This window comes from Peromyscus leucopus, chromosome 1, assembly GCF_004664715.2.
Source record: "Peromyscus leucopus breed LL Stock chromosome 1, UCI_PerLeu_2.1, whole genome shotgun sequence".
Lineage (NCBI taxonomy): Eukaryota > Metazoa > Chordata > Mammalia > Rodentia > Cricetidae > Peromyscus > Peromyscus leucopus.
Window position 1 is genome coordinate 62696592 of NC_051063.1, and position 22508 is coordinate 62719099.

At 47.6% G+C, this 22508-nt stretch overlaps 1 protein-coding gene across 2 annotated transcripts; it reads left to right on the top strand.

Moving 5' to 3' along the window:
• The first annotated feature begins 881 nt into the window (after nucleotides 1-881).
• LOC114693908 (toll interacting protein) lies at nucleotides 882-21475 on the top strand. 2 transcript variants are annotated; one of them, XM_028870463.2, is made up of 7 exons: nucleotides 882-1042; nucleotides 5830-5876; nucleotides 9935-10084; nucleotides 10653-10835; nucleotides 11918-12070; nucleotides 13048-13138; nucleotides 18503-21475. In XM_028870463.2, the coding sequence occupies exons 4-7, from the start codon at nucleotides 10677-10679 to the stop codon at nucleotides 18715-18717; spliced, it is 618 nt and encodes a 205-aa protein (XP_028726296.1). In that variant the 5' UTR covers nucleotides 882-1042; nucleotides 5830-5876; nucleotides 9935-10084; nucleotides 10653-10676; the 3' UTR covers nucleotides 18718-21475. The 2 variants fall into 2 exon arrangements, with proteins under 2 accessions (XP_028726296.1, XP_028726287.1); XM_028870454.2 differs by lacking the exon at nucleotides 5830-5876 and having other exon boundaries at nucleotides 912-1042.
• Nucleotides 21476-22508: the final 1033 nt, after the last annotated feature.

Sequence of the window (22508 nt, forward strand, 5' to 3'; positions counted from 1 at the left end):
AGACTGTTAACGGAGGTAGAAGATGTGGTCCTAGAGATGGAAAACACACACACACACACACACACACACACACACACACACACACACACACACAAGAGAACATGGTGTGAGTGAAGAAATGTACTAGAAGTAATGGCAGTACCAAGTCCACTGTAGCACAATGGAAGGGGACCTACAGATTGGTGACCACCACAGGGTAAACTCCTTACAGGAACTACACTGAGTCTATCTGGCCAAAGGTCCTTCTGAGGAGAGTGCTCTGAAGCGGCAAGAGTGGGTGGCCTGGGTTTCCTAGGGACATATCTTCCATCCCTTCCATTCATTTCGCAAATTCAAGACTGGTGGAAGTGCTCCAGCCCACTCTTGCCTCTCTTTCAGCTTGGTTTCTTTTTTAAAAATTTAAATATAAATGTTCTTCCTCCCACACCATTTTGAGGTAATTCAAGGGCTTGAGGGTAGCTGGTTTTACTGCTATCTGCTTTCTCCTCAAGCTGCCAAACATCAGTTTTCTTCTTCCTTCAAGCGGACCAGGCACCTGCAGGTGGTGGTCTCATAGCTATCTCCAGCCAGGTGACTAGACGCTGCGGTGATTTGACAGAAGTGAGATAAACGTCCCTGTTCCACGCGCCTGCTCCTGGGTGAACAGACCGGCGCCCGCCAGGAAGCGCTCACGCTTAGGCATGCGCAGATAGTCTGGCAGCCATTTTAAGGGGTTACTCTACTCCGGGAGTGAGCCACCGCGCAGGCGTACACGGGAGCCTTAACCCGCCCCCCGCCCCCGCGCCCGGAGCACGCGTGCGCGGGCCAGCCGGAAGGGGCGGGGTCATCCATCGCGAAGCGCCTGCGCTTTGGGAATGCCGGGGTGGGGCGGGGCGGGGCGACTGTCAGCTGACTGAGGAGCAGATTGCCTCGCGGGACAACGGTCGGCGACGCAGGTTGTGGTGGGGGCGGAAGGGCTCTCCCGGCGGGTCTCTGTGCGGTCGGCGAGGCACAGGGCCGCCGCAGCACCATGGCGACCACCGTCAGCACGCAGCGCGGCCCGGTGAGTCCTCTGGGCGAGGGCCGGACTGGGACAACGGAGCTTGGGATCGGGCTCTTCTTCTCAGCCCCTCACGGGGCTCCTTGCGCGGCCCCTCGAGAGTTGCTGGGCCATCCCGGAGCTGCGCAGGTCCCACCTTCCGGTACCCATACGGAGTAGCGACCCTGGTCCTGAGGGTGTCGCGGGTGCAAGAAGGCAGAGCTTGATGGTTCGCTGGGTGCTCACGGGCCCTGAAGCCCCGGGGCGCCTAGATGGAGAGGGGCTCTGAATCCCTTAGTCCCCCACACGGAGGAACCCTGGCCCCATTGGTCAACCCAAGGGAGAAGGGCTTCAACCCTCCTTGGTTCCCCAGACTGAGAGGGACTCCGACTCTCCTTCGTTCCCCAGGTGGAAAAGGGGCCCTGAATCCCTTACTTCCCCAGATGTACATGGGCTCTGACTCTCCTGCTTCCCCAGATGGAGAGTGGTCCTGACCCCATTAATTTCCAAACTGAGAGGAGTCGTGGCTCCCATGGTCTCTCAGAGGAGTGAAGCTGGACACCCTTGATTTCCCAGAAGGAGTGATGTCCTGGTCACCTTGGTTTCAGAAATAGTAAAAGACCCAAAAGATGCCACTTTGTAGTCAGTCCTTAGTTGTGTCAGTTTCCTCCTCTTCCTACACCTATAGCGAACAGGGTACTACCTCTTGAGCCCAGCTAGTGGCTACCTTTCCAAGCCTCAGTTGTTCATCTGTAAATGAGAAAGGAGCAGAGAACTCCCGACAGTGTTCTCTCCTAAAAAGAGACCCAACGGTGATGTCTCCTAAAGGTTGCCTTGGGTTCCATGATACTGCCTGTCTCCCCAACGGTGATGTCTCCTAAAGGTTGCCTTGGGTTCCATGATACTGCCTGTCTCCCCAACGGTGATGTCTCCTAAAGGTTGCCTTGGGTTCCATGATACTGCCTGTCTCCCCAGCCCCTAGTGTGGATGTCCTCCCAGTAGCTCTGAGACTGGTGTGGATCGGATGTTGTTGGCTAATAGTGGCGGTGTGTAGTAGAACACGGTTCTGATGGCCCCACTGTCCTTTCCCTTAAGTTAATATTAAGTGTGTCTACAAAGCCTTTGGTTTCCCAGATCTCTCACCCAGACAGAGCTGACAGGTGTGGGATGTGTGTGTGTGTGTGTGTGTGTGTGTGTGTGTGTGTGGTGTGTGGTGTGTGTGTAACAGATAACTCCTTGGGGTAGATGGCTGATTTTCTGATTTTGAAGGAAGCCCCAGGCTTGATTAGATGCCTTTAAGGTAAGGCAATGTGCTTTTATGGAGGGCTTTGAAGCCAGAACTCCTGACCCACTGTCATGCTTGATGTGGAGCTTTCCAGAGTTGGAGTTCCCTTATGTTCAGCAACCCTCTTCATCCTCACTGTGTCTCAGCAAACTACAGAAGATTAATAGTGGCTGCCAGAAGAGGAAGGGAGCCAGTGCTTTGCCCTCTTCATATCCCCTGCCAAGTGGACAGATGGCCAGGCAGAGTGGACCCTTCCTTACTGTGTGGTCTGAGAGTGTCCTTACTTCTGTGGTTGGGCTGCATTTGAATTCATCTGATGGTGAGCTCAGTGTCTGACATTAATTCCCTGTTGGTGAGGGGAACTCTGGTGCTATGTGTACAGCACTGGAATAACCTACTCTGATGAGTAATTGGGAGTGTCAGATGAGGTTCATACTAGCAAAATCTGTGGAGTCGAGTCCTGATGTTTGATCTTCCTACTTCCCCAGTGTTCTAGGGACCACGTAGTCATATAAATAAACATAGGCAGCTGAGTGGTTTTTAGGAGCCCTTTTGATGACTTGTAACCTTGGGTCTGGGCTCTAAGAAATTGTCACCAGTTATCCATATCTCAGTCTTTACTTGGGCTATACAGGACTTTTTGCCGTAGTGTTAGTGAACACAATATTATAGCAATTAATGGACACTGAGGCACAAGTATGGAACACAGGGACACAGCTATGCATGGTGACTCATGTAAGCCAGAGAATAACAGCCACCATCAGGTCTGTGCTCCTAACCATTGAAAGCAGAAAGGTATGGACTTGGTGTGGGAGGACTGCGTGGGTCATGGCTAGAGTCTTCATCTGGTGAGTGCCATTTCTCAGAGTACATGCCTTTTTCAGTTTTCAACTTTTCATGGCTACTTCACTTAGGATGACCTACCCATATACCTCTGGATTCATTAGTATTTGCGAAGGTCTTTTTTAGTTGTCAGGGTAGAACTGTCAGAGTGTGGTAGTGCTTCTCTACTATTCATGTCATACTCAGGGTTGTGGAGCTGTAAAGATGAACAGAATGCTGGCTTCCAAACATAGATAAAGTACGCATTTGGTCAGTACTGGGTTCTAAAGGCAGCCTTCTTTGCGTAAGTCCAGCAGTGGGTTAGGCCATGGCTCAGAGTCACCATCCCAGGAGCCTGGAGTTAGGCTTGGGCAGTTGTCTCTGGAGTTGACCTTCACCCCTAATGAGTGGGGAAGGACTGACAAAACAGTGTCCTGGCAGGACACTCTCATCTGGGCTAGGAGGGTTCTCTATTCTTGGTTGAGAGGGTTTAGGGGGGCAGGTGTGAGGAGGACAGCCAGCACCCACGTAGTTGTGAAGGAATAAGTTTTTCCTTGGGACATTTGGTATTTTATGTTTTTAGTTTTTTGTTTGTTTGTTTTAAATAGCCACCATAGGGCATTACATCCTATCCTGTATCCATCTCACTTTTGAAAATGCTGGTATTTTGAAATTACCCCTTTTGCTACCCAGTCCACACACTTGTTCCTTTCCTACAGTGAGTGACTTTAAGGACCCTACTTCTTGTGGGGATGCATGCAGGTCTTTCTAGCTGGAGGCTACATCAGATGTCGGGGGTGGCATTTTGAAGGTCCTCCTTTATAGATGCGTTCTGTGGAGTCCAGCAGGCACTAACTTGTCGTGCTTGAGATGCTGGTTAACCATTGAGCTTTGCCAGAGGCCACTGGCTCTGGCTTTGCCCCTCCTTATTCTGTGGGTAGTCCTTAATGCCCATGCCTGTTTGGAGCCTCATCAGGCCTATTCTTCCCTGGTAATTGAGCCAGTGACTTGAATAGAAATGACAGAAGTGTTTTTTGTTTGTTTTGTTGTTTTTATATGAACATTTTGCCTGTGTGTATGTAAGTATACCTTGTGCATTCTTGGTGCTGTTGGAGGTCAGAAGAGGGGATCAGATTTCCCAGAACTGGAGTTACAGTTACTTATAGTTGTAAACCATGTGGGTGCTGGGAATTAAACCTGGGTCCTCTGGAAGAGCAGCCTCACTGCACTTAACCACTGAAATGTCTGTCCAGGTCCAAAAGGGTGATATTTGAATTTGATCATATGTTCTACACTTGGTAACTGGGTCTGTTGTTAAAGATAAGCTTTTCCCATCAGCCAGAGGCATCTGGGTTGTCCCTAAACAGTTTCTAAAGTAAAACAAAATGCAGGCTTCTTCTTTTCTAGTAATAGAGGAAGTTCACTTCTTTAGGGTGTATGTCGGCTTTCTTTTTTAGTGTTACTGCATACTGATAGTTTTCAGTCCTCCTGTGTGAGTTAGCAGCCTCTGTGTCCATGCATTCTCACAGAGTAGAGGAACCTGAGCAAGGGGGAGGTTGTGCTCACCAGCTAGCCACTAGCCCTGTGTCTCTGGGTCCCTGGGAATGTCTGCTCTGGATTTTGAGGTGAGGCTATGCCCGGGTACAAGTTAACATTCCTGCACCAGGCTGTGGCTACCAGATGATGACCTCCACTGACCTCTTGACTTTTATTTTGTATGATAGTATGGCTACTCTGCTTTTCATTTTAGAAAGTATTTGACAGAGTTTTTCTTTCTTTCATTTGTTTTTTGACTTTACATTTTATTCAGCATTTATGTTTAAGAGGGATCTACCCACAGCAGCATATAGCTGTATCCTTAAAAGTCAAATCTAAGAAGTACAGGTTTCTATTGGAATCTATTACATAGCTTTATTTTATATAGGATAAATATATACATATATTTTTAACACTTTTAGGCTTCCATTTGTCCTACATGTTTCTATTCTTGCTTTGATTTATTAAGCATAATTTTTTTTAAAAATTCAGTTTAGTAGTAAATTCTTCACTAGTTTGATAAAGGTATGGTGTATTTCTTTTTTTCTAGGGAGTTGCCTTAGGAATTTCAACACACAGTATTGCAGATCTGAAGTCGGTTGCATCTCTGTCTCTCCCAGTCTGTGCAAAGACCATAGCTGGTGGTGGCCAGGTGGCTACCTGGTGCTGTTGTGCCATATGTGATGGTTCTACTTTCATTTGAGCAGCAGTGTTTTTATGTAGTCAGTGCTGTTCAGATCTGAGATGTGCCATTTTCTTCCCAAGCCTCTTGTGTCTGTTGTCAGGATCCCTTTGCCTTACTTTCAAGTAAGAATCTTTTAGCTCCTGGGGGCTCTGTGAAGAGTTTCAGAGGGCAGTAGCTCTTCGGTCCACTCTAAGTCTGTCTTGCTGTCGTCCCAGCCACTATTTTACTTCGCTTCCATTCTTTGGAGTTTCATTGTAAATCACTGAATGCCTTTAAGTGCAGTTTCAGTTCTGACTGAGAGCCAGTTACCGTTTACAGAACTGTTGTCAGGGCTTGTGAGGATGTGCCAAGTTTATGCGTGGAGAGTGCACCAGGCCCAGCCCAAGGGAAGTACTATGAACTAGTAGTGATCTACTGGGTCCTTATGAATTCTTTTTCATTTCTCAGAAAACATGATTATTTCTTTGATCAACTCCTTTTCAGATACCATTTCTGCTTTGACATCAAAGGGATGGTGGAGCTGGATACAGGTGGGTTGTGCAGTTGCCAGGTCCCTGTACCTATGAAGGCAGGGATTGGGGCTGGCTGTGGTGACTGTGGGGAGACACCGCATCAGCTAGTCTTGTGTGTAGGAATCCCTGTGATCTCTGACTCTGGAAAGTTGTCCTGGCCTTGGCACCAGGCAACAGAGCCACCTCTGCCCAGCTGCCACAGATACTCTAAATTATGAGCTGGTGCTTTTTCAGAATTCTCCCTTGCCCCCTTTGGCCTTGGTGGTACCACTGCCTCACACATGTGCACACACGCATGCAGCTCACACATGCATGTGCACACTCACCTACTGAAGTAACTGTGTCCTTGTCTATCTTTTTTTTTTTTTTTCTTTTTTTCTGAACTCTAAACTAGCAGCTTATTGCCTTTTCATACATTGTCCCAGACATGCTAGTAGGCAGGTCCTCCATGCTGGGCAGGCCAAAAGCTTCTCTGTCTGTGAGGAAATCCCATAGGCTGTGCCTCAGATGCAAGGATTGGGTATCTTGTATGCCCTCATTCACTAGATTAGTCTGCCTGTTCCTACTTTTACTTGTCATCAAGTGCTACACATAGCCAAGGGTGAAGCCCAGTGCTCCCTGCCTACTGGCCCCTCCTTTTGGACAGGGTCCTGGGGGTTCCTTGCATTCTTTTAGTGACACAGACATACCCCATTCCTTTTGAGGACTGTGAGTCTGAGGCACACAGATGCTTCTGGCTAGGGAACATTGCTTGGTGGTTCTTTCTTTTTCCTAGGCCACAAGGAGTGAGCATCCCAATGCTTACACTCTTGAAGCTTTTCCATGGGACTGGTGCCTGGAAGTGAAATTGTTTAACCCACATGTTAAAAGTCATTTGTTAGTATTGGACTCAATTGAAGTAAAACCATAAAAAGATCCACTGTGAGTCTGCTGGTAGAATTCATCATTTAATATTCTTAAGTCTTTAAGCTATGATAAAAATATACATTTTCACGTGGCCAAACATTTCCTCCACCAATATATGGAAAAATGCATTTTAGGATTAGTCCCGTATTTTAAAACTTCACTAAAAATAACTGTTTATTGATGGTATTTTCATGTCATTGTGCAGTCATTGACTTTATCGAATTTGCGCCGATGCCTGGGTTCACCTTTTGCTCTTGAAGCATTTCTCATTATGCTAACAGTGGTGGCTTCCTTAGGTGTAGCATGAGGTGTCCTCATTTAGACAAATCATCAGGGACCTGCAACAACAGGCAGGCTTGTCTTTTCCCTTCCAGGACAGCAGGTATTGGTTGTATAACCAGATTGTTTGTTGTCCAGTTTGCACTGAAGTCTTTCCCATCCCTTCCTGCTCCCTCTTTGGGTTAAGTCAAAACTTTCTACTAAATTTGTGGATTGGATAATTTTATATTTAAGGAAAATATATAGAAAAAAGCTCCCCCTTTTATCACTCTATTTCCCCTATTGTCGTGACACAAACCGTTATCACTGCCATGAACTGGCTTCAGTCCATGCTCCAGATTCAGCTTCTCCATTCACTGTTGTGGGCACCTCCCAGCACCTTGCCTTGCCTTTGACCATCTCTCAGGCTACCCTTTTTGTTTTGTTTTTTGAAAAGGTTCATTATTCAGGGTGTTTTTTTTATATCCTTTGCTTGAATGATGGTTCAACTGGCTAAGGCAGGGTGAGTTAGCTTTCTCTACCGTAAGGTCGTTTTCCTACTCTTAGGAAACATTGTTAAACTCACATTGTTAAAAGTTTCCTTTCCTATTTATAATTTTATGGCTAAATCCTTATTGAAAAATAGCACATTTGAATTTCATCTTTTTAGGGCAAAGGTATTAAACCTTTGAACCTAGTGCATTGTGCATGTTTGGCAAGTGCTCTACCACAGAACTATACCTCTAACCACATTTTGTCCCCCACCCCCAATAGTCTCTTTCTCTTTAATGAAAGCTGGAAAAGTCTACTATGAAATTTTTGTGTCTGAAGCTTCTAGTCCCAAGAAGGGGACAGATAAGAAACAAAATAAAAAATAGCCCTGACTTGCTCCACATGACCTTTCTTGACTTCTATGTTTGAAGCTGCCCATGACTGCCTATTCTGACCTATCACTGTAATACCTACTAGCCTGTCTGCCCTCCTGGGTGTATCCCTAGGAGACACAGGTGTGCCCTGCTATGGCCCTAAAGCTGTAATACGTGACATACAATTAGTAGTTGTTCCTGTGACAAGTAAGAACTTGACCTATGTAGGTTAACCCCAAGAACCTGACTGAAGAAAGTTTGGTTTTGCTAATAACCCATTTATGATGCGTGGATAAAGCTGGTTATGCATCTTGGAGGTGCACCCTCTAAATTCATTCACTGCAACTAGCACAGGTATGAGCCAGGAATTCCTCTAGGAGGGACCCAATGTTTTCTGTATACCATAGACACTGGTTCTTGGCTCTTCCTAGACTCCCTGGAAGTCTGTGTGATGTGCCTTGGGAAAAGCTGTCTGTCCCAGAGAGGCTTTGGCCTTTGGGAGCTGTGCCTCTCTTGGTAAGAGAGGGTGTTACTGGCCACAGCTACTTTCCAGGACGCCTCTGCCTGTGATAGCCTGGCTCTGGACTGAGTGACCCCAGAGGTGCAGAGGGGCATGCTGCTGAGCAGTTACCACTCACAGACATGTCCCTTACTAGACAGTGTGATAGTGGTTTTTTCAAGTTAGAGGAGAGCAGTGGGAACATCATCAGGCCAACTGTTTAAGGGTACCCACGGAGAACTCTGGGCTATAGTCTTGGTTGGTTCTGAACTTCTGACTAGTCTGTATTTTCTGGAAACACAGAAATGGGGAAATGGTAAGGGGCCAGACTCAGGGATCCAGGAACTTTTGCTCGTTTGTTTTATTAATTTGTATTTGACACAGGGTCTTGGTGTATAGTCCAAGCTGGCCTGGAACTCACTTTGTAGCCCAGATTGGCTTTGAACTCACAGTACTCCCCTGTCTCTGTCTCCCAAGTGCTGGGATTGCAGGAGTGAGCTATCATACCTGCCTTTTCAGGGACCTTTGAAAAGAGCACCCAGACCCCTTGGAACAGGTGCTTTCCAGGTGCTGTGAGCTGAAAAACCTGCAGAAACTGGAAGTCTATGGGATGCATATCAGTGGGAGACCACAGCTGGGTGGGCTAGGCAGTAGTGTATGCAGTGGAGATGTGGTCAAGGCCACAGAACCTGGTTACCCAGAAGCTCTCAGTAAATTCACTTTGCCACAGCTCATATTTATGACATTGGTGCGTCTTTGAAAGTGTATGTGCTGGCCTGGAGAACTATGCCTGGTGGGACCATCTTAGGCACCTAGGTGGTTTGGTGCTCGATCTCTTCCCCCAGTGGGTTTTTCAGCCTGCAGAGCTTCATCAGCTGTTCCTTAATTGTGAGCATTTCCTCTATGTAACCCTCAGACCTGTACCCACTGGCAAGGAGCAGTTCTGCCTTCTGTTGGGTCACTCTGGTTGAAGCTATAGATGCTTGCTCCCAAGGCTGCCCTCACTGGTCCTTGGCCCTCCCATCTTGAGTCCCAGGCAGGTATGCCATTTCCAATTGGTGTTTTCTTGCTAGGAAGCCCTGGTTCAGCATGTATTCCTGTGGTCTCCCTCTGTGGTAGGTTCCTATGGTCCTCTCCAGAATGTGAACCTTAGCTAGGGCCACTATTAGAAGTTTTAGATAACCATTCAATTGCTCTCCTATTTTTCTTGAAAAACTTTGTTTTCTCAGAGCCCTTCAGGTCTCCCTCCAGCCCTGGTAGCCAGCCTTTTCAGTGACTGAGACATGTTCTAAACCTTCCAAGGGCTTTTTGCCTTGGGCACCCCCTGAATAAGAAGATGTGCATCTTTAGGGGAAACAGCCTTCAGATGAGGGCTGGCTGGAAACTCTTGTGGGTGAAAAAACAGGCCAAGCACTCTCCAGGCCTTGGTGAGGTGAGGGTGAGCTGGACTGGGCTTGAGTGAATACTGGTCCAAGGCAAGTAGGTTAGTACTGTGAGATTGCTCGGCTACATGCTTTGACTCTACTCTTTTGCATCCTCACTGGAAGGTGTACATTGGTGAACTCCCCCAAGACTTCCTCCGTATAACACCCACACAGCAGCAGCAGCAGATCCAGCTGGATGCCCAGGCAGCCCAACAGCTGCAGTATGGAGGAGCAGTTGGCACTGTGGGCCGCCTCAGCATTACTGTAGTACAGGTGGGTCTGTTTCCTTTTGAAGACTGGTGGGGCTGAGGACAAGAGGTAGTAGGCTGTGCTTGGGCATGAGAATGAGAATTTCAGCCTTTGCAACTCATTTCCCATATGAACAAATAGAACTTTTTGATTCTAGTTACTCCTGAAAATATCTGATGATACTTGTTGATTTCCCAGGGATCTGCCTAAGATACTTACAATCACTATTGGTCCATGCTGGGTACTGTCCTCCATGAGCATGGTTTCCCTAATCCCCTTATAGCAGCTGGGGTGTACAACTGCCCTGCAGACCATGGTTCTAAGGTCTAGGATGTACACAGTCAGTGCACAGTTAGATTAGAGACTTTATCTAAGTTGCTTCCTGCCAGGTGTGGCCAGGTTCCCAGAGTTGTGTGAGTCCAGCAGTGACTGGCACCACGTTCAGGAACCAGTTACTGATGTGGTTAGGTGAACTTGAAGGCTATTTTTTTCTTACACTGGGAAATACCTGTGAGGTAAGCAGTTTAGGTAAGCATATCCCTTCTTCTCTGATGATGGATGCCTCATTTTTCTAAACTTGGTGTTATTTCAGGCAAAATTGGCAAAGAATTACGGCATGACTCGCATGGACCCATATTGCCGCCTTCGTCTGGGCTATGCTGTTTATGAAACTCCCACAGCACACAATGGTGCCAAGAACCCTCGCTGGAACAAGGTCATCCAGTGCACGGTGCCCCCAGGTGTGGACTCGTTCTACCTTGAGATCTTCGATGAGGTGAGGGATGCCCCAGTGTCACAGATCTGCCAAGTTTGGGATCCGATAGATTTAGATGTGCTGCAGTGTGCCTAGCAGTCATGAGATGGCTCTACTGGTGCTCAAGCCTGTGTATCTAGCATTTAGTGGCAGGGTAACAGGGTGTGACCTGCCTGGACACCTGGCATTTAGTGGCTGAATGACAAGGTACAGCTTTTTTCTCTCTCAGCTCCTTTGACATTGGGAACCATCACCAGTGATAACAAGTGTGGGCAGAGTGTGAAAATAGCTGTTCATGGGTAGGTCAAATTTTAAGCAAATCAGGCTCCACTAGTGGTGGGAGCACTGTTCTTGCAGGCATGAGTCACAGGCTCTGCCAGCAATGTCCCATGGCCATACCAGCAGTTAGGCATGCAGCTTTTTGAGGGCAGTCAGGGCAGGTGGCTGAAGTTATCTCCTGGTAGCTTAGTTCTAAAGACCATGTACCTGCCTCCTTAAACCAGAGCATAGGGAAGTGGAGGAGAATGAGAACAGTGTAGGCCAGAGAGGAGCTGGGCATGGGCAGCCCACCCAGGAGGATGCAGCCTCCCCCTTGTATTATCCCTGTGCCTCTTCCTCTGTTTTTTTGTGTTTTGTTTGTGTGTTGGTTTTGGTTTTTGTTTTGGTTCCTTTCTCCTTCTGTGCCCTCAGAATAGTAGGACCATGTGAAAAGGAGGTTTAGGGATGTGGATGGTGGGTTGGAGCTCTTACCTCTTCTGTACGTTCTTGGCTTGAGACTTGCCATTCATATCTGGTGGATTAGGAGTAGGGCCACAAGGACTGGGGAGGACAATGCCCATCCCTGAGCCAGGATGACAGCCCAGAGTCCTTTCTTGTCCTTTGGCCTGGCCTTATATGGTTACTCAGAAAGTGCAGAAGTGGTGGTCAGGTTACAGATCCATGGAGGTCTGGGATTGTGGTGTGATGGGAAGCTCCTTGAAGGAAGCTGGAGCAGTGGGGAGGGTGGAAGAGTCCAGTTGGAGTTAAAGCATAGGGAAAGCTGGTCTCTAGAACATGGGTCATTGTGGGCCATGACAAAGTCACTTCACTCTTGCCCTCCTCAGAGAGCCTTCTCCATGGACGACCGCATAGCGTGGACCCACATCACCATCCCTGAGTCCCTGAAGCAAGGCCAAGTGGAGGACGAGTGGTATAGCCTGAGTGGGAGGCAGGGCGATGACAAGGAGGGCATGATCAACCTGGTCATGTCCTACACAGTGAGTCCACTATCGGGAGAGACCACACTCAGAAGAGTTTGTGGAACCTCCCTGAGAGAGCTATGGCTTCCAGAACCTTGGGAAGTCATGGGAGGCAGGGTTGGGGGTCTGGGCTTCCATTGTCTCCTTGGTATCATCTAGACCTTTTCTTTTTAGTTGCTACCAAGCCTGTGAGAACATGAGAGTATAAAGCTCCCTGTGTGCAGGCCTCATCAGCTGCATGTCTCCTTCTGGTGTTTAGTGTTACCTATCTTTAACAGGCACTTTATGTAGCACAGGTCCATTTGGTACTAGCTCACCTACAGTTCAAGATTAGCTGGGGCTAGAGAGGTGTCTCAGTGGGAAAGAGCTTTGGCTGCTCTTGTGGAAAGTCCCAGGTTTGATTCCCAGCACCCATATGGTGGCTCACAACCAACTGTAACTCCAGTTCCAGGGAATCCCATGCCTTCATCTAACCTTCACTGGGACCAGGCACACATGTGATGCACATACATGCAGGCAAAACACTAAGACACATTAAATAAATAAATCTAAACAAAATAGTTGAGTACTTCTGTGAGAAGCTACTGATACTGATGCAGTCTCCAAAACAGACCCTGAAGTGAGCTTTGTGTGGAAAGTGGTGGTGGTGGCAGCTCATGTGAAGCCAGCCGTTGACACCCTGACTTTTGTTCTCACTGAAACTGGAGCTCATTTATTCCACTAGATTGGTGGCCCGTCCTGTTCTCATTCACGTTTCAGTAGCTGTAGTTCTTGTCTTAGCCCAAGTCTTCCAGCCAAGGGGAAGTGGTGTGCTGGAGTGTTGGTGCAGATGGAACCAGCGGCCAAGGCCACTACATTCTTCCTGAGGACTGCATGTTCTTGGGTGTTCATGGCTGGGCTGTGGCTAGGACTATTATTGTGAGACTGGAAGTAACAAGATTTACATATGATATGGTCCTCCTTGACCCCCATATTTTTCTTTGTTTGTGTTTCAGTCTCTCCCAGCTGCCATGATGATGCCACCTCAGCCTGTGGTCCTGATGCCAACCGTGTACCAGCAGGGTGTTGGCTATGTGCCCATTGCAGGTGTGTGCTGCTTCTTCAGTAGGCAATTCTGAGACAGAGTAGGACTGGAGGAGGGAGGGGGCCCAGCATCCATCCCTATGAAGTTTGTGTAGTGTAGAATTGTGTAAAGATGGCTACTTCAAATGACGATCCTTCTAAAACTGACTCATAGTGTCATACTTGAATGATTTATGCATAATTAATATTTTTCCTAGTTGCCAGCAGTTTTTGGAGGTGTAGAAATGTGGTCTATGTACATTTTCACACATGAGTCACTGGAATGAGAAAACCTGGTTCCTGTTAAGCAAGGCATACTGCATCTTAAAAAAACATGGCTTCCATTAAAAGTATTTACTTATGTAAATTAACATCTGCTTGGGTCATAAAGTCAAGATGTGGCTTTTATGTATTTTTAAAAATTTTCCAGTCTTTCTGTGGCTTTCACAGTGCCTGGTGCCCAACTGGCCCTCCCACAAGAACAGGGCAAGCCAGATGAGACAGTAGCAGCTTCCTGACTTGAGCCAGCAGGAGGACTGTGGCTCTGAGAGTAGGCACCAGGGCAGTACTACAGTCCCACCCTCCCTCGCCCCCCATTCTCTGTCAGGGTCCAAGGGACTGGAGTCCAAGCAGACAGTGGTGGTCCTGCTACCACTAGGAGATCAAAGGCCAAGGCAGTGGGGATAGCCAGGGCAGGAGGGAATATGAGGTCCTGGGTAGGATCTAGTCCACGTGGTCCCTGGTTGCTAGTGTTCAGGGTGGATGTTGTCTCAGAGCTGGAACAGCACAGAGGTACTGTGGCTTATCAGTGTGGGGTCTAAGGGTCCCACACAGCCAGAATGAAGTGACTCATTAACCTGAGCTGAGCTAGGGGAGACAGTGAAGGACTGGGGAATGAGATCCACCCACACATAGCCTGAAAACAACCCTGACAGAGCTTGGGCCTTCTGCCTGGGACAAATCTGCCTGCAGGAACTAAGGGCAGCACTCTGCAAAGGAGAGGGAGGGTAAGTCCACAGGCTTCTGGGCCTCTGCAGTATTTGGAGTGGAGTAGGTTGTCACCAGTCCAGCAGAGACCAGAATATACAGCCTGCAGTAGAGAGCAAACCAGTTCAATGGGACATGACCCAGGACCTTAAAACAGTTGGTTCTTCAAGGAGAGAGCCTTAGACATCTGAGAGTGGGGTCTCACAATGTGTACCCTCTGGAGTCCTGTCCTGTCCTGTTCAGGAACTAAATCCTGAGGTCTGAGAGTTGGGTTCCCAAAGTGGCTCCTGGGTTTCTTTTTGAACTGCAGTACCATCAGTGCTCTGTCCAGTGCATCACTGGAATGTACAAAATTTGTCATTGAACTGTCCTGAGTTGGAGGTCTGAGGAGGGAGAAACAAGTGGAATATAGTGAGCACAAAGGGTACCCCATTGTAGTAGAGGCGAAGGGTCACAGGTGGGACCATGCAGCAGAAATCTCTTCCCCCAGTTTCTGAGGCCAGAAGTCCAAAACAAGGGCCGCAATTTCTTCTGAAGCTCCAGAGAGGGCCCTTTCTACTTTTCCAACTCTTGACGTTACTTGGTTTCTGGCTACATCTCCCCAGTCTGTTTTCATACTCCCGTGGTTACCACCCTCTTTGTGTGTTTCTGTCCTATATGATCACTGAACAAGGGCTCTACTGCTCCTTCATGGTTTCATCCTAACAAGGGTACCCTCTTTCCAAGTAAGGCCCATCTGCAGGCACTAGGGTTGGACTTGAGCATATCTTTGGATGGTGGCAGATGGGTAGGGAGGCAACAGAGACAAACTTCTATCCAGTTGCTGACACCAGAACTACTTCTAAACAATAGATTAAAAGTTGTTAACCAGCTTACTCTTTCTTGGCCCCTGTTCTTCATTCTCTGTAATGCCTCTAGACTGCTCTAGAATGTGTATGTTAGGGAAGGTTCCTCTATAAATAGACTTTAATCCTTGCTTTTGATGTACATTTTGAAAGTTAAAAACAGTCTCCTACTGACAGAAAAGCTACCACAGAAATAAAAGGATATTTTCCTTTGAAGACCAGCCTCTGAAGTCTGCTCTGTCCCCATGTAAGCATGCTTTCTGGAAGTGAGGACACTTCCCAAGGGGAACCTGCTGCAGGACTGCAGCCAAGTTCATCCCCACTTGTTCTGTGAAGGAGCTCAGATCATGGGTCTGGTGGAGCTAGGTCTTCCGAGAACCTGTGACGGGCCCTGCAGTTTTTTGTGCTGCCCTGTCCACTGTCTGGCCAGGTGTACCCAGATACTGCTTAGAAGACTGCTCTCTTTCATTACTGCTGCTCACGCCCTAGTGTTTGGTGAAGTGACAGTGTGCCTTTTCAGTTTCTTGAGAACATCTTGGTATCTGCTCAAGGCTTATATTCAAGGTCACAGTTGCTGCCTGTGTTTTTGTCAGACTGAGCTGTCCACTGATAGCTGTAGCAGTTTGGGCTTGAGCTTTGTTTCATTTTCTGAGCTATAATTTGTTCCTATATTGTTTGTCACTTAGTGACCCCGGATTGGCCAGCCCTTCAGTCTGAATTGTGTGCTTTTTGATGTCTCACATGCTGTGTGAACTTCCTGACTTTGACACAGGAAACCTCTGGCTATCTTGTACATTTCCTTCCTCCACCCTGGAATTAGCCACTTCTCCCTGAACCCTGGCGTCCACTAATAGAGAATCAGTTCTAGAAAAGTTCTTGAATTGTTTTTTTATTTATCTTAATCATTGGGAGGGTTACTAAGCATACTGCTTCAATGAAACTTGATGCCCAGCTTGGTTCTTATAATTCCTATATGTTTGTGATGACAGAGCCATCCTATAAGATTACTTGGAGTGTCCTGTGTATGGACTGACAGGGGCCGCCATGTGGTCTGTGTGGCTTTCTGGCTCTCTCAGGCCACAGAAGCAGGAGCAGCGGTTCATTTTTATTCCTATTGTTCTCTGACTTCTCAAAAGTGAGGTCAAGTCACATGATGCTTCTTGCTTCATATTAGCTCCATAGCTGTCCTACAGAGTTTGCTCTCTTGAGAAAGACTCACACCCTTGACTATTTAGGGTGCTAGGTACACACACACACAGACCATGCATGAAAAAGGACTGCACTCAAGCACCTGACAGTGGAGTGAAGTAAGTCTGTGAGCAATAGAACAGGAATGAGGAGACTCACAAGTTAGCCTGTTCTCATTGTCCATTGGTCCACCCCTGCCATATGCCCAGGGGACAGTGCATAGCCAGTAGGTGCTAGCTGCCTCTGCATACCAGGAAACATAGACCCTGTTCTCTGTCTAAGGTTCTGGATTCAAAAATCACAGCTGCTTCTTTTCAGAGCTGAAGTTGAAGGTTAAGGATCAAGAGTTATCTGTGTGTTTGTGGATCCACTAGTTTGAGAGCTTAGAAAAGTCCCATGATCTGTAGCCTGCTCCTGAGTCCATGTAGTCAGCAAGGGAAGCTTCAGGGGCCTTTGGCTGTTGGTGTCAGTTCTGGGCTATTGCTGTGAGGCCATTGTGGGGCCCAGACTGTCTGTGCTGCCATGCTATAGCACCAGATCTTTTTGAATGGAAAGCTCCCTTGCTTTTGTTTTCTGAGTGGCATTCTATTGGTGAAGAGGCTCTTGTTTCACTGAATTGTGCCTTCCCACTGGCTATATAGTGTGTGCTTTGTAGCTAAGTATCCTGCTGTTGGAAATGAATTGGTCCTGCACCATCAGTTTGTGTCTGTTTATGAAGAGGAAGAATCTCGTCACATCACAAGATGGTGTCACTGAGTTTCCCTTATTGAACATGGTGCTTTAGAATGGTCTATGGGTTCATTTCCATCTGTATGGCTCCTCCCTGTACCCACTTGAACCTGAGAGGACCTTGTTTGGGGCCCAGTGCTGCAGGGTTCCTGTCCATCTTTTACCCACAAAGTTGGCTGGTTACCCCAAATCTACTCTCACAACTTTAAGGAAGTTTTGATAAATAGTCCACACTCAGTCATGATGACAGGTCAAACTTGGATTGGGCCTATGGTATCCACTCTGGAGGATGGAAGACACCAGCACCAGAAGTATGCATTGGCCTGCTCCCCAGGGAGCTGATTTACGAGAGCAGATGACTGTAGACGGCTCTCCTGTGCTGACCCTATGCAGTTAGTCTATAGGTTTTACAGAAGTTCCCAGTCCTCTCTTCCCTGTACCCAGCTAGGCTGAAAAACGTTGGAACAATCCGAGCAGAACCCAAAGGGAGCTGCCTGGGCTGTTTATAGTCATACACCTTTCCTCCTGTTGCTGCAGTGACTGTGTGTGTGCACAGGCACTTTATCCATACACCTAAGGTTGTTTGAGTCCTTTTAGGAACAGGCTGCTGTCTCAGACCTGAGCTAGGCAACAGTCCACTATCCTCAGTGAAGGTGGCATTCCGTCCCCTTTTTTGTTTATCACTGAAAGGCTGAGCAGCATGACATTATGCTAACTTGGGAGGCTGTGTGGTTGCAACCTGTGCAGGTCAGTCAGGACAAAAGCACGAAGGTAAAGACCTGGCCCAGAGGGACTCAGGAAACCTTTTGTTTCTCAGTTTGTGCCCCTTCATCTAGCACAGAGTGCAGGGAGTCATGTAGCATCAGTGCTGAGCCCTCTGGCAGCAGTCTTTCGTTGCTCACATGGCTAAAGGATTGACTCCCCTGGTGCTTTGGCTGCTGAAGACCGATGCACTTTCTGATGTGTGTATTGTCTTCATGGTGAAAGGCTAGTAGCCTTTCTGAAATGTTAATGTTTAGGGCCTGCTATATGTAGCTTTACCTTACAATGCATGCATGGTTACTGTAATGTCTTAGGCTGTGAAAGTAAATTCTAGAATGTTGACAAGCAGACTTTGGAGTGTGGGGTGTAACAAGCATAATACTTTGCTGTCCCCATTCTCAGTAAAGACTCACATCTGTGTCAAGTCTCCTAAGTTCTTGAAGTAGTACATATAGTTACCGAATTTTCATCTTGCTCCCTGTAATTTTTGATTGGAAAGATCCAACTTGGATTTTTGTTCAGAAAGGAAATATATCAGAAGAGGAGACATCAGTGGTGAGGAGGATATCCCAGCCCATCTGCCATGGGCGTACTTATTGGGTCTGTTTTCAAGTCAGAATCAAGGTAGCCTTTCCCCTTGAGGTAAATCAAATGCATTATTTCTTCCTTTGGCATTGCAGCTTTGTGACACCACTGTTTTTGTTTTTTTGGGAACAGGGTTTCTCTGTCTAGCTGTCCTGAAACTCACTCTGTAAACCAGGCTGGCCTTGATCTTAGATATTCACCTGCTATTTCCCAAGTGCTGGAATTACAGACATGCACAACCATGCCTGATTGACCCCACTGTTTTTAACCAAACTTCATCTTTTGTTTTCAGGGATGCCTGCCGTCTGCAGCCCTGGCATGATGCCTGTGGCCATGCCCCCACCAGCTGTGGCTCCTCAGCCCCGCTGTAATGAGGAGGATCTCAAGGCTATCCAGGACATGTTTCCCAACATGGACAGAGAAGTAATTCGCTCCGTGCTTGAAGCCCAGAGAGGGAACAAGGATGCTGCCATCAATTCCTTGCTGCAAATGGGTGAAGAGTCCTAGACCCACCTGTGGCCCTTGGCTTCACACCACTGACCCTTGGACTTGCCCACCCAAGGCTCCCCAGGGTCACCATCCCCAAAAGATTCCAATGAAAGACCATCCACGTACCCCTTCCTTGGACATCTGTGCCGCCCCTTCCCACCTATTTTGGGGATGCATGTGGATTTTTGGTTCTAGGCAGGCAGTCCTCTTCATTGTTGGTGGGGGACAGCTTCCTCCTTGTCTCTAGTTGGGTGATGGTGGCATGGCCCTGTTACTGCACAGACCAGTGGTCTTGCATCTCCCTTCCTCACCCTGTTCTGGAAAGCATTCTTACAGAAAGCAGCTGCCCCTGCCAAGACATTAGAGTTTGTACAGCATCCTTCTGAGTCGATGGATGTCATGAAGTTACTCAGCCTAACTGGGGTGGTTGTTGAAGGTGCACTGAGTTCATGTGCACTTACTTGGAGGTTATTTTTAGAACTTCAAGCTGAAAACTCCTTCTTTCCTCTGATGTCATATGTGAACCTGGGCCCTCACCTAGTCCTGGGCCAGTGAGATATGCTTCTCAGCCATATCCAGCAGGTCTGACCTCTTGTCTAGCTCACCTGTCACTGTCTGGCTAGGCTTCAGCCACAGAAATCCAACTTGAATGCAGAAGGTGTCCAGACCTGGTGCTTGGCTGGACAGGCCCCATCTTGGCCCTCACTGATAGAGGCTTTTTTCCACCTCCTTCTGTTTAGTACCAGCACTGTGGTTGTTACTCTGGGGGCTGTTTTTGTTGATAGGCCTTCATCACACAGCCCAGAGTCAAGTGAAGGAGAGAGATGGGCAGATGTGGCACTATGTGTTTACTACTAAAAGGCATTCAGGCATCATGACACTACTGACCTGCAGCAGACTCTGTCAACCCCTACTGTCGCTCGGCCTGAGTGATAAAAATCTCACACGTAAATTAAACCTTCATGGAGGCAGAGGTGCCTGTCCCTGTCTAGTGGGTATTGTGTATTGTATTTTGGGTTGCAAACCTTTGGGCCCATGACCTGGCTATAGATCTGTTCAGGGACAGAATGGGTGACACCTGGTCCTAAGAATCAGAACCTTGAAAGCTTTCTCAGAATTGGTACACTGTACAGGCACCATTAAGAAGCTAGGGAGCATTGTCACATGTTTGTGGTGTTACAATTTTGCCATGCGTTGCAGTTGCTTCTTGTTTTTCCAAGAATTTGCACCCAACCTTCAGTTATGTGATCCACCAATATGGGCATGAGGTAACTTCTAGAAGTTGGAACTATTTGTGAAAGACTTAAAATAAGAAAGTTAGTGCTTCAGTTTTGATCTTCCCCCCTCAAAAACACAGATTAAGTTTTAATGTCAGCTAAAATATACTACTTTCTGTCATCCATGGGGGTGCATTTTGTCAAATGTATTGTTCATAAGTATTTATTTTTGTAAGCCTGAAAGCAGTATGTGGTGATGGTGAGCATGGGATGGTGGTAACAAGCACTTTTCTTTAGCTGTAGGACTTTAAACCTTTTAACTGCAAAATGGAGAAGAAAGACCAATGTTTGTTAAATAGATTCAACCACTCACTTTAACCCAGCCAGGCACTGGAAGTCTCCATTCTAGACTGTTGTGTGGCCTTGTGCTTGGTAAGCAGATGCTCTCTTGCAGGGTGGATGAGTCAAGCAGGACAGGACCTCCTTAAGTGGTCCACTTAGTGTTACCAGCAGACTTGAGACACTGCAGAACAGAAACCTCAGCACCTGTCTCCAGGTCTCAGGTGTGGCTGTGTGCATCAGCTACTGCTTTAAGGAGGTATGGGCTGAGCAAGGGCCACTTCGTTCTTGTGAGGTTCTGGAGGGAGCATCAACATTTGCTGTCAACCCCTGAGCAGCCCCCATGGCACTCAGAGGCAGCATTCACTAACTTGTGCTTGCTCAAATGGAGAAGAGTGATGGTTTTAAGACAGTTTTAAGACTTGAACTGAACACAGACTCTTCCCTTTGTCATGAACATTTTATTTTTTTAATAGATTGAAGAAAGATCACATTTTATAAGGTCTGAGTGAGACCCCACTCTCCTAGGTTTTGTGCTGTCTTGTCTTGGAATTTGCTTGTCAGTGCCTGTCTAGGAGCCTAGGCATTAGGACATGGCTTACCTGGCCTTCCACCCCATCCTGGGTCTTCTTGAAAGAAAAGTTGTTAGACCTGGAAGGAGAAGCTCAAAGGCAAAGCCATAGCAGATGTAGATAGGCTTCTGGGTGGGAGCTAGGCTCTCACTGGGTGTCATTGCTGCTCTGGCCAAGAATCTTTGAAGATTCAAAGTGGTAGCAGAGTTTCACAAGATGATCACTGGAGCCCCTGATCTCAAGCCAGCTCTAGGTGGGCATGGGTCTGGGTATGGCCCAGGCTATTTTCTTCTCTGGACATACTGGTTGACTGAAGTTGTAACTGCTGCACATCTGTGGTCTGATGTGGCCACTGGCTTTCATCTCGCCATGCAAATGACACCTATTCAGTTGAGAGAAGTGTTGTGCAACTGGGTTCTGCCCTCTCCCTCCCAGGTCCCTCTTTACAGATACTGGTGTCATCTGATACACTGTCTGGAGGTTGATGGGAATGGTTCTCAGAACTCTGTGTCTGTGGGATGTATCTTGGGGATGGGGTCCATGTCCAAATTTTTCTTTGATTATATGATATATTTTTACTTTTCAGCCTTCTAATTTAATAAGTGGTCTATATAAAATAGAAAAATAAAGCCCTCTAAGGAAATGTTACCATTTTGTTCCTGAGTGGTTTTTAACAAAGCCCACAATAACCCAGTACAGGGAACCAGTAAATGCCCTTGTTCATGATCTCCTACAGGCTTGTGCTGAGGAGCACTGAAGGTGGTTAAGGAGACAAGCCTGAGGCTCGGTATGAACCAGGCACTTGGTATAGGTGTTTACAGGGAGAAGCAGGCTCTGCTGGGGGTGGGGGGGTGGGGGGGATGCAGGCCAGTGCTGTGGCTGTGTTATTGACTCCTCTGAAAGTATCACTTCCTGCCTTTATTATACTTCTGACCTTTCTTCTCCAGGCCATTCTGGGTGCCCACCATTTCTCAGAGGGCCTATTGTATCTTTCTACATGGTCATCGATCCCCATGTGGTATCCTTCTCAAGCTGTCTTTAAACTCTGAAGGCAAGTAGGGTGCACCCAGCTTACCTGCCTCTCTCCACACTGGGCTAGGCAAGAAGGTGCTGAGGCAGCAGCTGGTATGACCTCTTTTGTCTGCACTCTTTGAAGTAGGTAAGTAGATGCAGAAGGTACCCTAGCAGTGAGCACCACAGGGGAGGCCACCCTGGGTAGTGAGCGTTACTGCTATATTGGCTGGGGTCTCCCACCTCATCCTGAAAGCAGTACTCTGCAAAGTGTGATCCTCAGCCCTTAATTCTGTGCTCACACAGCTGACAGGAGTTGTGTTTCAGCACTGGACATGATGCTGATAAGGGGCATTTATTCTTAAAAGCTTTTCTATGACAAATGATACTTCCCTAAGTGCTCATCAGGAAGTGGGGGACACCCTCGGGGTAGAGTGAAAATCGCATTAGATTTGAGCAGGCCAAGAGGGTTTGACCTCTGTTGGCTGCTTCTCTTCAAGACGAGGCAGTGCTGGGCATGTGTGGATGGACACAGGTCTGCAGCCCCAGGTGCGAGGTGTTTGATAGCAGTCCTGCAGCCAGTGTAGGGCCTTGGCTCAAGAATGGGACGGTTGTCAAGCTAGGATGTTAGAAGAGTAAGATCCTCATCCCCAGGTCAAGCTAGGTAAAA

Coding starts and splice junctions, on each gene's coding strand:
- LOC114693908 (XM_028870454.2), top strand. CDS start 1,010: ATGGCGACCACCGTCAGCACGCAGCGCGGCCCG. Junction 1,043..9,934: donor TCAGCACGCAGCGCGGCCCG/GTGAGTCCTCTG, acceptor CCTCACTGGAAG/GTGTACATTGGTGAACTCCC. Junction 10,085..10,652: donor TCAGCATTACTGTAGTACAG/GTGGGTCTGTTT, acceptor GTGTTATTTCAG/GCAAAATTGGCAAAGAATTA.